Genomic DNA, 16,482 nt, shown 5'->3' with positions numbered 1-16,482 from the left:
ATTTTTTTAATTTTATGTGTGTGAGTATTTTGCTGGCGTGTGTATGCACCATGTCTATGTTCAGTGCCCAAGAAGGACAGAGGATATTGAATCCCCCGGAACTGGACTTACAGACAGTTGTGAGGCACCCGTGGGTGCAGCCAGTGCTCTTAACACCTAAACCATTGATCCAGCCCTTGTCAGCATGGTTTCAGTTCATAGCCCAGGCTGGCCTGAAACTTGCTATGTAGACCAGGCTGGCCTTAAACCCCAGACATTCTTCTGCCTCAGCCTTGCGGTGTTTATTGTAAGAATGAGGTAGAATATGCCAGCTGATCTTTTTAAATATTTTCATTTATTTTTGTTTTCTGTGTATTGATGCATTGCCTGCATACATATCTGTTTGCCACGTGTGTGCTGGTGCCTGTGGAGATGAGAAGAGAGCATTGGATCCCCTGGACCTGGGGTTCCAGGCAGCTGCGAGCCACTGTGGTGCTGGGGATGCCATTTTGACCCTCCACAAGAGTAACCACGGGTTCCAAGTTTTCAGGAAGAGACTTCGAGTCCTAGGCTACTGCTATCGATCCACCAGCGGCGTGGCTCTTAACTGTGCATCCAGAGCTTTGCCGGAAGGGCCTGGGGTATAGCTGAGTGCTAGAACAGGTGTTTGAGTCCCAGCAACATACACAAACACACACTGCGAGGAATTTTATCATTTTAAAACCTGGCAATGTTGACGTTTTAACTCTTTCGTCCCGTGTTTTCTAATATTTGTGTTCTCCAGGGACATCCAACGAGGTAGCCCAGTTTCTCTCCAAGGAGAATCAAGTCATCGTGCGCATGCGGGGACTCCCTTTCACGGCCACGGCTGAGGAGGTGGTAGCCTTCTTTGGACAGCACTGCCCCATCACTGGAGGGAAGGAAGGCATCCTCTTCGTCACCTACCCAGATGGCAGGCCAACAGGAGATGCTTTTGTGCTCTTCGCTTGTGAGGAATATGCTCAGAACGCCCTGAGAAAGCACAAGGAGCTGTTGGGTAAAAGATACATCGAACTCTTCCGGAGCACGGCAGCTGAGGTTCAGCAGGTTGGTGTTAAAGGGTCTTCTGGGAACTTTGTGTTAACTTTTATTATTGTTGTTGTTGTTGTTATTAAGTTGTGTGTATTTTCATGTATCAAATACTTCCCATACAGAAGTAAGACATAAGAAATAAATTATTAAAGTTGAGAACTGGCATGGGGATGGCCGAGGCTTTTCCATTCACATGTTTAAGTTCAGTGCGTGGGAGTGTGAAGACAATATGCAGAGGAATCTGTGTGGAATATGCCTAGTGGACAGAGGTGGTTACATTACCTCCAAGCCCACATACTGTATGTGCCTAGTTCTTAAATCCATTTACCCAGACAGGTTCTATTTAATAAGCACATTGTATTCTGTGGTGTGTGTGCCTTGATTTATTTTAGTGTTTACTGTGGTCTTACTATGTAACCCTGGCTGGCCTAAAACTCCATCTATAGAGCAGACAGGACCAGCCATAAACTAATGGACAGTGCTCCTGCATTTGCATCCTGAGGACTGGAATTTCTGGCGTGTACTTTATATATTTGATAGAAGTTAAAATGCGTGAGTCCTTCATCAAAGCTGCTGCTGCTGCTTGTTTTAAGATTTATTTATTTTATGTGTGTGAGTACACTGTCATTGTCTTCGGACATGCCAGAAGAGGGCATCCTATCCTGTTACAGATGGGCGTGAGCCACTATGTGGTTGCTGGGAATTGAACTCAGGACCTCTAGAAGAACAGTCAGTGCTCTTAACTGCTGAGCCATCTCTCCAGCCCCGCATCAGGGCTTCTTATGAATCTCCCAGAGGATCATGAGCAACAGTCATACTTTGTAATAGTTCTGTGGTAGGCTGTGATTATACCCCACTGTCATCCCTATCCCTGAGGCATCGCTCAGTGCTTCCTGCATGCTGAAGTGTGCTCTACAGATGATACACACAGAAAGCCTAGAACCTTCATTTTTAACAGGATTCTTGGTGATGCCGGTGGTGGTTTGTGCGGTGGGTGGCGTTGGAGTAGCAGGTCTCTTTAGTCGTTTGTGCTTTGCCTTGTATACAGGTGCTGAATCGATTCTCCTCAGCCCCTCTGATTCCACTTCCAACCCCCCCCATTATCCCCGTACTACCTCAGCAGTTTGTACCCCCTACAAATGTAAGAGACTGTATACGTCTGCGAGGTCTTCCCTACGCTGCCACAATAGAAGACATTCTGGACTTCCTGGGGGAGTTTTCCACAGATATTCGTACACATGGGGTTCACATGGTATTGAATCACCAGGTAAGGGGGTTTACTGGAAAATGTGTTTGCTCGTTCTTGGGACCAAGTGCCCCTTCTGGTACAATAGCCCAAAGGTTTACATTGCCTTTATGAAAAGATCTAGCTGTAAATATAAGAAATCTTTAGGATATACGTCAGAAATTAGCCTACTTACTGTTAGTGGGGTAGTTGAAATTAAGCTCGGCTTCTTTTGTCACAGAAATCTGTCCCATTATCGGCCCCATCAGATTGGAACCAAATGTATTATGAGTGCCAGTGTCTTTTTCCCTGTGTAGCCGTTGAGCTCTGCTGTGTGGGTGTGAGAGTGGTCAGACAAATGGGAGCTCAGAGCGGTCCTAAAGCGCTTTCTCTCCAGACAGCGCCCTCTGTAGCAGTGTGTGGATCTTAGTCTCAGCTGCATCAAGGAACAATTGCAAAGGTTTTCTCGCAAAGGCTGACTGAATTCTCTCCATATGCCAGGAAGTATTTACTAGCTTGATGCTACTTGAGTTTTGGTTAAACAAAATCAATCCTATTAGGTGCTGGACAATTGCCTAGGATTTTGTGCTGTCTTAAACAAGACAAAAGTTTAAATACTCAGGCCAAGAAGCACTGGTTTAAAAGTTCAGGACTCTGTTAAAAGCAAATAATTTAATTTTGGAAAACAGGCCTTTGTTTGTTTGTTTGTTTCAGAGAATTAATGGATTGCATGCAGACTTATAGTAGAAATACTATTTTTTTCTCCTGACTTAATTTTCCACTTAGTACTTGGATTTTTGTTCACTTTTATAACTAGCTTCCTACTTACTGGAAGGAGTCAAAACCTCCTGAGCCCTTGCAAAAATCTTTGACACCAACATCTGTTGAATTAATACTGTGTAAGGGACACACCTTTTAGTCTGAAGCTCATAGCGCACCTTACCGGTTAATAAGAGTCCTTTGAAATAGAATGAAGTGGAATTCCCCACTGTTCACCATCACTGGGGAATTATTTCTTTCAAGTCACTGTTCTCTAATAACCTGGACCATCACCCTTTGATTAACTCCAGTAGACAGATTGCCTCTGATTTGACCTCCATGACCTGGAGGAAAATGGTTCTTTGATGATGGCCAAGTTCTTATCTGCCTGGAAGATGTTAGGTTTCCATCTTGACTGGACTGGGTTTGTTGCTAATTTCCCTGGTATGGTGACTATTATGGTAACTTGCATGGTAATAATTTATAAATGGTATAATATAAATATTCCCTAAGAGACTTGGAGAACTAACTTAAAATAGTCCTGTAAACTCACTGTCTTTTTCTCCTCTACTCTTGTTTATATAAGAAAACATTGTAAGGGTATTCTAGCTATATGCAGCACAGAGAGCCATGGTTTTTAAAACGGAAATTTTTGCTAACGAAACTGTCTCTGAATAGTTAGTTGAACAATCTAAGGAGAAGGTGTGAAGACGCCTGAGAAGAACAGTCCCCAGCATGGCGAACGGCTTCTAGCCACTTAGCCTCGTGCCTTACAGAGGCTGCCGGGGGTGAGGGGCAATCTCAAGGGACGTGTGGTAGGCAGAGAGGAGCTAAGACCAAGAGCCAAAGGACAACTTTGGCTTGTTTCATTTCCTGTAGGAGGATATATTTCTAGCTTTTCTCATCAAATGATATTTAATCGGATTTTTCAGAAGGAGAAAAAAAAATCCAATATATAATCCTATATTTTGAAATTTCAGTCACAAGGAGACCTTTTAAAATCCCGTAAATTCAATACTAACTTCATAGAAACCAGAAAAGGATCACCTTTCAATCGTGATCTCCCAGAACAACTGCTTCAAGATTTTGTTGGCCATTCTGGCGATTAGAGAAGGAAACCCAAGTCAGATTTTAGTAGATCACACTGTCACCCAGATTTTGTGGCTAACCATGTCTTGCCCTGTGGGTGCCTGTCACTTCGCATGCTTTGTAAGCAACCGTTTATTTCCTGGTTGGAGAAGACAGTCGCCTTTTGTTTGTATTCTTCCCCGAAACACTCAGGGACGCCCATCAGGAGATGCCTTTATCCAGATGAAGTCAACAGACAGAGCGTTCATGGCTGCGCAGAAGTACCATAAGAAAACCATGAAGGACAGATATGTTGAAGTCTTTCAGTGTTCAGCTGAGGAGATGAACTTTGTGTTAATGGGGGGCACTTTAAATCGAAATGGCTTATCCCCGCCGCCATGTAAGTTACCATGTAAGTTTTTCTTGGGTCTCGGCGCTCTTCTACGCTCTGTGCTGGTAGGTGCTTGAGCCGCTCTCGTCCCTTTCTGCGCCCCTGGTTCTTTCTGAGGCAGGCAAGGTGGTTACATAAGGCTTTCCGTCTGAAATCACTAGTTTCTGATAATCGTTTTTAGACCTTGGTTGTGGACACCCATAATTAGACATGCTATAGACACCTCCTTTCAAATTACGTTCTTGCTTTTCCAGTGGTAAGCACTTGGGCTCTGAATCTTAGCGTGCTCCAGATAAGCACTGACTCTGAGAGGCAACCTGGCTATGTAGATAATTTAATACACATTTGAAGGCGAAACGGAACATCTGGCCAGCTCCTTTCCTTTCTGTCTTTTATTTTTTATTTATTCGTTGTTCTCTTACATGTCAAACTTTTAAGAAGGATGATTTGATGTCCGTTTTGTATTAACTTTTTTTTTTTGAGTATCAACTGCATATTGAAAATAGTACCCTGGAGAGCATTCCTGTTGCTACCCGGGATATCTGGAATAAGCAAGGTAGTAGACGCCATTCTCGAATTGATTCAGCCACTGTTTGATTGGATCACAGGATCAGTGCTTAATTCCAAGCTGTGCTCTTGCTCATTGGCAACTGGGTGCAAGCCATGTGGAATCCCGTCTGAGAGGAATAAGCCCCGTAGGCTAGAAGCCGAGTTCCAGTTAATGACTGAGGCTGTTTGGAAAGCTGGTGATAAAATACGAACCTTTTTAATGCAGTTTCAATGGATTGATTTGCTTGGTTCTATTAAAATGGGCACTTCTAGGCACTGAATTTTATTTTGAAGCAAAGAGGGATCTACATCAGTTGTCTTGTTTAATAAAGTATTATCTGTAGACTGTTTAGTGGGGCTTAATCCTTTTTTCCCATGGAATTCCTGAACTCTTTAGTATCCCATTTACCTTCTGCTTGCTATTGGTGAATATCTAATTGTTTATTGTTAATGGGTATAAGGTTTTAGAAATTTATGATGGAGGGTAAAAAAATACTTTAGGGTAATACTAGAATGTTGTCTGTCTGTAGATCACTGTTAATGCTGATTCCGTGTAGCATCCTGTCCTGTAGGGACCGACCAAACATCATGAAACAGGAATTGCCCCATTGTTTCTTGTGTAGTTTACTGTGGACTCCCTGCATTTCTTCCCATTCAGCTCACAAGCACTAAGGAAAGAGAATATTGTTTTCTTTCAGATTTTGAGACAGGGTTTCACTGTATTCTGCACTGGCTGGAGATCAGGATGATCACACTGACCTTGGGATGTAATGACCCTCCTACCTTATCCTCCTGAGTACTAGGCCTGCAGGTGTGAGGCACGATTCTCACTCAGCAAAGGAGAAAATTTCAACACAGATTTTTAAGAATCTATTACTGTGTCTTTGGTTACTTTTAATACTTTCAAAAGATTACGATGGGATTTTTTTTTTATTATTTATTTTTTTACCTAAATTTTGGTCATATGTCTTTTTAGCAGAAGAGTTAATTTCTATAAAAACAGAAGTTTGGTCTACATCTGCCTGTTGCTGCCACCTTTAGGGGATACAACCACAGGACTTGAAGACACTGCCTGCTTTTTAATCATTCAGATTACACATGGTCTCCACCACTTAGCTATACCCTTGGCCCCTAGATTTATTTATTAAAAAATTCAGCCACATTTTTGCATATGTGGAGTTTGTTTTAGTTTCTTTTTTTTTTTGGTTTTTTTTTTTTGGTTTTTTTTTTTGGATTTGGTTTTTCGAGACAGGGTTTCTCTGTATAGCCCTGGCTATCCTGGAGCTCACTCTGTAGACCAGGCTGGCCTTGAACTCAGAAATCCGTCTGACTCTGCCTCCCAGAGTGCTGGGATTACAGGTGTGCGCCACCACTGCCCGGCTCTTTTTTTTTTTTTAATAGATCTGAAGGTGTAGATTAGCTTCAAAGCCTATCTTTTGGATTGTCTTTAGGTCAGCATAATGTAGAGATGACATATCCCACATAGAGCAGTTTCTGAGATACACACAAGCTTTAGTATATAATGCAGGGTACAGCATTTTATCCTAATCTCTCCATTTCCCGTCATACTAAAGGGTAGAAAACATCCGTATAATCAAAAGAAAGTTACTTGGGATGTAGAGAATGTGGTAGTCTTTTCCTTTAAAATACGTAGTAGCTAATCTCAGGGCGACGGCTCAGCAGTCAGCTGAGGATCTGGTTTCGGTTCCCAGCACCCACATGGCAGCTCACAAACACCTGTAACTTCAGTACCAGGGAGATCTAACACCCTCTTCAGGCTCCCAAGGGCTCTGGCATGCATCTAGTGTGAATTAACCCCTACAGGTATACACATACACACACAGAAATGATCTTCCTAAAATATGTAGATGGCAGAGTAACTGTGGCTAGAGTGCTAGCATCCATGTTGCCTGTTCCACGCGTGTCTCAGTCTCTCTCTCTGCTTATTTAGGCCTGTCCCCTCCCTCCTACACATTCCCAGCTCCTGCGGCTGTGATTCCTACAGAAGCTGCTATTTATCAGCCTTCTCTGCTCTTGAGCCCACGGGCACTGCAGCCCCCGACTGCATACTACCCGGCGGGAACTCAGCTCTTCATGAACTACACAGCCTACTATCCCAGGTAAGGCCATGTGGAAGTGGCAAGGGACGGAAACAAAAAACTCCTCTGATGACCAGTGCCTCAGCTCACAAAAGAATATTGTTTGCCTTGGTGACGGTAGCGCGGCCGGCTACAGCTCCCGTCATATCTCTGACCAGCTGAGTTATAACCCGCTGGAAGCAGTTTGTTTGTGTGTTTATCTATTTTTTTATTTTGCCGTGTGTGACTAGCATAGGGTTTAGATTGTGCCGGAGCTCAGCTCTCCCCATCTGCCTCCTTGCAGTGGATGGCAAGCAGGTAGTTCTTTTCCCGTAAAATCAGATGGTACCAACAGGGGAGATGAATCACAAAGCTGAAGTATTCATAGTAGGAGCAATTATTTCCATAATAAATGTAATTTATTGGGGGCTTTAAATTTTCCAAGGCTTGTATTCTTTGCTCCGTAAATACTAACATAAACGAATACTAGAATGGAATTGAGTATTTTCCTAGGAGCCACACATTCTGTCTTTGCCTTATTTTGGTCGCTGTTTCTGGGAAGTTGCACTGGATAAGGACAAGCATGTGTGTTGGGGAGGTGGAGCTTTATAGTAAGGGCTGTACTTTTCTTCATTTACCTGGTTTTCTTTCCTTTTATGTTTTTTCCCCTCCAGGGTCTTACTTTGTACCCCTTGCTGTTTTTACTGGTCTCCATTAGCATTAACCCTCCTGCTTCTGCTTCCCAAGGGCTGGGATTACAGCTGCGTGCTACCGTGCCAAACCTATATTTCCTTAAAATTACATTCATTTACTTGTGTGTGGGGTGTGTGTATGAGTGTGTGTGTGTGCGCGCGCGCACACACACACACACACACACACACCCCACAGGGTACACATGAGAAAGCTAGAGCAGCTTGGAGACGTTCCACTATATGGGATCCCAAGGATGGAGCAAAAGCTGTCTGTCTTGGATCCTCTAAAATGATGGAATTTTTATGAGTCCCTTTCATATTCCTGTTAAACCTGACACCCTGAGTTGATCCCCCAAATTGACTTACACATGCATTGTGGTGTACATGGTTGCAAACGTGCAGACACTCAAAGACAAATACACACATGTATTAAATGTTTTTGAGAGAGAAATAAGAAGCTGTCAATCATGACTATTGCCATCCATGATGGTCTTTAATTTTACAAAGTTATCTGGTAGAGCTGTTGTTAACATTTTGCACTTTGTAATGATTAAGTAAAGACAGACAAGGTGGAGCCTTTTGATACAGTGTATCTTTTGTTTTTGTTGTTGTTTTTCAGCAGCATGGTTTCTTGGTGTAATCCTGGCTGTCTTGGAACTTGCTCCTTAGACCAGGCTGGCCTCAGAGGTCCGTCTGCCTCTGCCTCTCAAGTGCTGGTACTGAAGGCGTGCACCACCTCTGCCCATCTGTGCGCTTTGTCTTATATGGAGATCATCCTGACCTGTTGTATATGCACAACTTTTCTACAGAGAAGTTTGTGTGACTTACTAGGAAATGAGAATGTAAAACAGATGCTGTAAATTAGGATCTGGTGAAAAGAAAGATGGGAAGACATTATTGGACTTTCGATCTGCAAAGTCCTCAGGTTGTAAAGTCAAATCTTGAGTTATAAAATTTGGAATTTTTATTCAGTTTTAGAGCTTAAAGCCAGCCCCTGACACATACTGGGCCGCTAGGACTTGGAATCCATAATTTCAAAGAAAAGAAGTCATAATTTCCTGGGGAAATGGGAGCTTTGTGTTTGAAAAGGTTCTTCCTGACTGTGTAGTGGGAGACTGAGAGGGCCGAGGGGTAAGCCTTTGATTTCCTAACAGCACTCCTGGGCTTGCTTCTGTGCTGCTTTTCTGATGGGGGGGTGGGGGAGACAGACTAACAGGGTTTTTCATTTCATACTATATTTCAATTATATTCACCCCCATTCTCTCCCAATTCTTCCCAGATCCATCTCTCTCCCCACCTCCAACTTTTGTTGGTTTTTTGTTTGTTCATATTATTTATTTATTTATTTTGGTTTTTTGGATTTGTTTTTTTCGAGACAAGGTTTCTCTGTGTAGCCCTGGCTGTCCTAGAACTCACTCTGTAGACCAGGCTGGCCTCGAATTCGGAAATCCGCCTGCCTCTGCCTCCCAAGTGCTGGGATTAAAGGCGTGCACCACCACCGCCCGGCTGTTTATGTTTTTAATAACTCATTGGCTCCAGCTGCCAATCTCCTCATCACTTTGAGGCCATGCAGTAGGGTGAAATTGACCTATCAGGAACCAACCTCCTTAAAGAAAACTATCATCCACTGTCTATGGCTATGCGCATGCACTCACGTTCATTCCGTATTGGAATGTTGCCTGCTTGATCTTGTACATACATCTTACACAGGCGGCCACACTGCTGTGAGCTCAGAACTGCAGTTGGTCGTCGTGGCCAGAAGGCACTGTTTGTTCTTGTCCTCCTCTATTTCTGACTCCTAAGCTCCTTCCTCGTGTGATGGTCTTCGGGAGGGGTGTGATTTAGACATCCCATCTGTGGTTGCACACGCCACTCTCTGCTTCACGACCAGCTATGAGTTCCTACATAAACTTCCATATATAGAAATTTCTGCCCACCGTACCCACTGTCTGCAGAACCTTGTCTGAAGAGGAAGGATCCTGTGCCCTGGGCTCTGGATGCACACGCACAGATTGAGCAAGCGTGGTGGTGCCCCGCTTTATCTTTGTCTTCACAGCTGTGGTGATGTGGTAGTTTCCAGAATGAGCGTCTGTGTTTTCCTGTTTCATCATCTCCTGCACTCACCCTTCCTTCAGGCCTCACCTCCTGGGTTTGCCATGCAGTTGAAGCGCAGTCTCTTCCGGCTGCTGTTACCTGGACGGAAGCGCCTTGGGTTGAGTGTCCTCCTGCCACACCATTTGGTGTTTCTTAGCCCATTTTGTTCTTCCCAGTGTAGATGTTACATGATTAATTCTGAGTGTACGTGAGAACTGATGCATGCTTTCTGCCAGGAGTTGAAGTCGTTTGGGAACCTCGTACTTGTGTTCCTCATATGCTCTTATTACTACCTAACCCTATGTAATGGCAGCTCTAGTTAGATAAAGGAGATACACACTTCTTTCTTGTGCCCAGCATATAGCAGGCAACTATAAAGATTTGCATTTAAATATTTGTAAAGAGCCAGACTCCCCCCCACCCCTGCCCCACGTCGCTCTGTCTCCCCATCCCCACCCCCCACCCCGACCCCGACCCCGACCCCTGTTGGTGTACATGTGCATATGCACGTACATACTTTTGTACATATATGATGGCCAGACATCAGCGCTGGGTGTCTTCCTCACCTTCACCTCTCAGCAAACATGGAGTTTGTCAATTCATCCAGCAAGCTCCAGGAACCAGGTGTGTCTGTGTCCACCTCCCCTGTACTGGGACGGCAGGTGCAACTCATCCATCTGACTTACATGGCCGTTGGTGGTTGAACTCAAGCATCTAATTGATTGTGGTATCTTATTAGTACAGTGTTGTTACTTGTTTTGAGGTATGTATAGACGTGTGTGTGTGTGTGTGTGTGTGTGTGTGTGTGTGTGTGTGTTAGCTCCTTTTTTTAAGACCTTTTAGTGTGTATGGTATATGAGTACAGGCGTGTGTGTGCTGGCTTTGTGCCCTTTCCATGGTCTGGGGATTGAGCCATCTCGTAGGTACATAAACTTGAGGGGGTCTTTTTTGTTTGTTTTTTTGGTAGGATTTCAGGAAGGAGTCAAAGCCCATCCTGTTGTTTTCAGATATTTGGTTCCATAACCACATAACAGACCGAACTTACTAATTTTATGTTGTTTTGCTTTAATGTATTTAAGTTTGTATGTGACTGGGCAATAGTGGTACATGCCTTCAATTCCTGCACTTGGGAGGCAGAGGCAGGTGGATCTCTGAGTTATTTAGGCCAACCTGGTCTACAGAGTGAATTCCAGGATAGCCAGGGCTGGCTATACATAGAAACCCTATCTCAAAAAACCAAAAAGAAAAATGGTATATGTTTGCACAGAGCACACATTAGAGGTAGGCTAGGGACAATCTTGAGGGTTTTAATGTTCTTCTTCCTTTTATTTGACTCATGTCTGGTTGACCTTCAACTTCTAGAGATCCATCTTCACTTCCTGTCTCAGCACCATAGAGATGCCTGCACACACTCCCACTTCCAGCCTTTGACATGCATTGTGGTGATTTGAACTTGGGTCCTCACACTTGTAGGGCAAACACCTTACTTCTTGAGCCTTGCTGTTGTTTTTAATTGTGGAACTGGGTATCACACTGAAGTTCTCAGACAAGCTGCACACACTGAGCTACACTGAAACTCTAATGCCTGCAATCCTGAAACTCAGAAGGTTAGAAGAGCACTTAACTGTGAAAGAGCAAGGTTTAATTCCTAGCACCCACGTGGAGACTCACTGCTTCCTTAGGCACCAGGCAACCATGTGGAACACGTGCAGGCAAAATCAATCTTAAACAAAACAAATGAACAAACAAACACTGGGTGGTGGCGGCAGCGCACGCCTTCAATCCAAGCGCTTGGGAGGTAGGGACAGGTGGATCTCTCAATTTGAAGTCCTAATAGCCTATGGAGTCAGTTCCAGGACAGCCAATGCTACACAGAAAAACTCTGTCTAACAAAACAAAACAAAGGAGAAATCGTTATGGTTTTTCTGGTTTGACCAAGTGCTAACTGGTATGTATTCAGTAGGAAATTATGTAACCTTACGTTCTTTCTCACCTCTTTTAAAGTGCAGAGGTGTTGGCTTGAAGGGGTTCAATTCAGCACACATCCTGGGTTTTGTTTGTTTTTAAGATTTTATTTATTTATTTTATATATATATATATATATATATATATATATATATATATATATATATATATATATATATGAATGAATGATGAGGTCACTGTGGCTATCTTCAGACATGCCAGAAGAGGGCATCAGATCTCATTACAGATGGTTGTGAGCCACCATGTGATTGCTGGGATTTGAACTCAGGATCTTCAGAAGAGCTATCTGCCGAGCTATCACACCAGCCCAATCTGTTTCTAGTCTTGGTTGCACAAGCGTTTTAAACAGTGACTTCAATTTTGTTTTTCATTGGAATCACAAGTTGTTTTTAAATGTAGTGGCATGGGAATGTAACATTTGGCTTTTTTGAGTCTTTGATTTTTAATTTGGAGGGGAGCACAAGCAGGTTCTTATCAGGAAAGTGAAGCTGGACTTTCCTGTACACACCTGTACACCTGTGTGGCGCACACCTGTAATCCCAGCACTTGGGAGTCAGAGGCAGGTGGATTTCTGAGTTCGAGGCCAGCCTGGTCTACAGAGTGAGTTCCAGGACAGCCAGGGCTACACAGAGAAACCCTGTCTCAAAAAACAAAACAAAACAAAAAACAAAAGAAAAAAGGAAAGTGAATGTTCTCCCTGGCTATTTTAAATTTGTCACATGATTGAGGACTTCCGATTTAGAGACTGAAAGGTTTGGTGCTTGCTGCCTAGTGCTGTTTTCAGGCTTCTATTACTTAATAAGTGATAACAAGAGTAAGATAATGTCGAAGACTCTTAATGAATATGTTAAATCACACTCTGAAGAGCATTGCTGTGAAGCTGTTGATCATCCTTTTTAACAAATGAAAGGCTAAGTTTCTGGGCTAATTAACCTAGTCTGTGGGCTAGAGGCAAACTGTTAACCTATTTGTTACAATTATATAGAGTGGACACTCTGAAATGGTACAGCTACCTTTGGGGGGATGACTAGAAGTTCATAATCTAAAGTTGGAATCGGTATTTCTTCTTACGTGTATGACTTGGTTAAATGTTCTGTGCTTATTTCAAATTGTAATGATGTGGCTGTTATAGAAAACTAGTTGGGTGGGGAATCCTGTGAAGCTGATTGGTGAGCTAACTAATGGGACTAGTGTGGAGGTTGCTAGAGGTACCGCACAAATTAGGCCACTGTGGGTCTTGTGCTGCTCTGAGGAAATGGCTACAGTAACACCTGGAGGTGCCTCTTCAGTTCCAGTGTTGTTTCCCTCTTCTGTTGGCGGTTGCCCTGGTGTGCTCTGCTGTGTTGTTTTTGGGCCTCGTCATTCCTCTGCACATGTGGATAGAGCCCTGGGTTCTTGGGAGCGTTCACTTTGGACTTGTTTTTTTTATCTCTGGCTGTGGCTCCTATTAGACCTTTATAGCCATTTCTCTTCTTCATGCCTTAATATTCTTGAAAACTGGCTTACTAACCGTCAGTGGTCTGGGCTTTGGAAGTGGCTGAGTGACTTGAAAAGGCTTGGTTCTTCCTTCCTCTCCTTTGAGAACCTTAGAGACTGGGACAGTCCTGCATCTAACAGCATGGCATTAACCCCTCCTCTGGCTGCTGGGAGACCGGAGACACAAGCTCTGGTATCCTTCTGTCTTAAGGAAGGTAGCTTAGAGGAGCGTAAGAAACATCACTTCCAGAAATTCAGTTTCTCAAGCGATATGTTTTGGAGTAAATATTCACCGTTGTGTGTTCCTGTTGGTTCATTGTGCTTTCTCTCCTTTAGCCCCCCAGGTTCGCCTAATAGTCTTGGCTACTTCCCTACAGCTGCCAATCTTAGCAGTGTCCCGCCCCAGCCTGGCACGGTGGTCAGAATGCAGGGCCTGGCCTACAATACTGGAGTTAAGGAAATTCTTAACTTCTTCCAAGGTTACCAGGTCAGTAGCTTGAAGAAGAAAAATCCTCAGTGCCCTTATTACTAAAGTCCGTTTGCCAAAAGACTGCAGCCAGGAAAGACACTGGTTCTCTGAATCTCAGCACGTGTGTCTATACTGATGGACCTACCTCCAGGTCCATCCTCTTGACATGACTGGGGCTTTCCTGTGGTGTCATAGTTCCTGCTACATCATCCCGTCCCTGTATCTGTCCGGGGAGGCAGCAGGATGGGCTGTTTCATGAAGGACAGCACTAAGGGTGTGCTTTCCTTGAAATCGTCTGCTAATTCTTTGATTTACAAAATAAGCTCAGCATAGTCATCCATGCCTTCAGTTATAGGAAAGGGCACGAAGATGTGTGAGTTCAAGGCCAGCCCAGGCCACAAAGTGGAACACTGTCTCAAAAAAAAAAAAAAAAGATAAAGTAAAATAGTGGGCCTTAAGAGATGGCTCGCCGGCTAGTGCTAACCGTGCTTCCTGCTCTCGTAGAGGGCACTGCTGCAGCTCCCAGGACCCACATGGCCAGCAGCTCTCAGCCATCCGTCACTCCAGCTCCAGAGATTCAGTGCTCTCTTCTGATATCCAGGGGCATCGGACATGTGTATGTTCACGTATATATGTGCATACAGGCAAAATATTCATACATATACATTAATTTGTTTTAGACTTACTAAGATTGGCTGTCCTGGAACTCACCAGGTAGACCAGGCTCAAACTGAGAGACCTGCCTGCCTCTGCCTCCAAAGTACTGGGATTAAAGACATGCACCACACACCCACCTTTTTTATTTTATTTTCCAGGCAGGCGGTGGTGGTGCATTCCTTTCGTCCCAGCACTAGGGAGGCAGGGATCTGTGGATCTCTGAGTTGAAGGCCAGCCTGCTCTACAGAGCTAGTTCCTGGGAGATCAGGGCCTCACAGAGAAACCATGTCTCAAGAAACAAAGGGGGTGAGGGGCACTTACCCCAGACCTTGTGAGCTGAATTTGATCTTTGGGAGAGTCACATGATGGCGAGAGAGAACTCACTCATGAAGTTTTTCCTCTGACTTCACACACAACATAAGCACACCCCCAACACACACAAAAGAATAAATGAGGGTAATTTTTAATTTTTTTAAATAAATAATTAAGTATTGGTAAGGATATTGATTAGTGTTTCTAATATCTAATACTACAAATAATTAGAGTAAATAAATAAATAGGACCATTTAAGCATGGACTGTCAAGTATTTAAAAGTCTGAAAGCCTCTTTTAATTGCACTGGGGGAAAATAAAAATGGAAAACCTGCCTAACCTTGGAGATGAAAATAAGACATCCCAACTAACAGGCTTGTTTTGCTTCTTGGACTGCAGTGGGTTCTTGGCCTCCGTGAAGTGACCTGGTTTTTCTGCCTTTGCTTTTGTTTTGTTTTGCCTGCTGCATGCATCCATCTATCACTGTCTTGTCTTTAAGAATGGGCTTTTCTCGGTGTTGGGTTTGTAACAGTGAATATTATCATTTCTTTTTGGTTCATCTGAGCAAACGCCATTCCTTCTTAAAGTCATTTGATTATGTCAAGTTTTTTTCTTCCTATAAAGTCTAAAAAACAACTTGTAGTCTTACTGGTCTATGAGCAAAAGAGGTCCTCCTTCCTCCTAGAGCTGAAATTAGCCCGAGTCTTCAGAACACCAAAGTCCAGCGACGGCCCTGAGCATGCGCAGCACAGTGTGGGAGAGCCTTGTCTACAGAGGCTCTCATCCCTGGTCTGTGACTCGGGGATGGCGTGATCGTAGGTAAAACTGTGTCTGATTAGATAGATCTCTGACCACCACCCTAACCATTCTTGTCTTAAGGACTTTTTAACAAACAAGAAATATTTCCCATTAGTCAGGAAGTCGGATTGATGGAAAGTCCAGGGCCAAGGTCACTTTTTCTTTTTCTTCGTTTTCGCGTTCTTCGGAAGATTGGTGCTCAGCGCATTACTCTTCTCCAGATGATTCTTCAGCTGCTAGAGGACTTGAAAAATGTTAAAAGGTCATCTTAGAGACCTCCTTTTTCTCTGATTAAATTATACAGTTTTACTGGAACTAGATTGAAAAGGTTACTCGATCTTACTGAAGAAATAGACTTTTGTATTTTCCCATCGTAGAGACTCTGAGTAATTTTCAAGTTTAATGGTCAGCTGGGCTTAGTGGTTTAGCTTGGTTCTACCAATTTCATTTAATTTCATACTGAATAAGGTGAAGCAGTCCTACACATATATAATGAGATTAACCAAAATTAATCTTAAGAAAGTACCATGGTTGGCAATTGTGGGTACTTATTTCCCCTCAGACACATAATCAGGATCATTCTAGATTGAGGATGATGTCTGACACAGGACTGACAAGTTAGCTAAAGGGTTCACTACCTGACTACCTGAGCCCATGTGGTGAGAGAGAGCCAACTCCAGAAGGTTGGCCTCTGACCTCCAGATGTGTGCTACATCACACACATGTGTGTACACACATGCACATACAAAATAAAGGTAATGAAACGTGGGGAAGACTTAAAAGTTTAAAAGTCTGACATGCTTCAAAACTGGGACAAAATGATAAAATTTATACCAAATAACTCTTGGGTAGCTCCTAGAGTCATTCTTGGTTAGAGT

The 16,482-nt window shown here is 43.5% G+C and overlaps 1 protein-coding gene across 1 annotated transcript in view; it reads left to right on the top strand.

Moving 5' to 3' along the window:
• Positions 1 to 16,482, top strand: part of Esrp1 (epithelial splicing regulatory protein 1) — a 49,521-nt gene that overhangs the window by 23,746 nt on the left and 9,293 nt on the right. The window contains exons 10-14 of the mRNA XM_052176080.1: positions 764 to 1,065; positions 2,099 to 2,317; positions 4,316 to 4,514; positions 6,994 to 7,162; positions 13,705 to 13,855. Coding sequence (XP_052032040.1) covers positions 764 to 1,065; positions 2,099 to 2,317; positions 4,316 to 4,514; positions 6,994 to 7,162; positions 13,705 to 13,855 — 1,040 coding nt within the window. The remainder of the gene's footprint in view (positions 1 to 763; positions 1,066 to 2,098; positions 2,318 to 4,315; positions 4,515 to 6,993; positions 7,163 to 13,704; positions 13,856 to 16,482) is intronic.

Source organism: Apodemus sylvaticus, chromosome 3 (assembly GCF_947179515.1).
Source record: "Apodemus sylvaticus chromosome 3, mApoSyl1.1, whole genome shotgun sequence".
NCBI classification, from domain to species: Eukaryota; Metazoa; Chordata; class Mammalia; order Rodentia; family Muridae; genus Apodemus; species Apodemus sylvaticus.
This window is presented reverse-complemented; position numbering and strand designations above follow the sequence as displayed.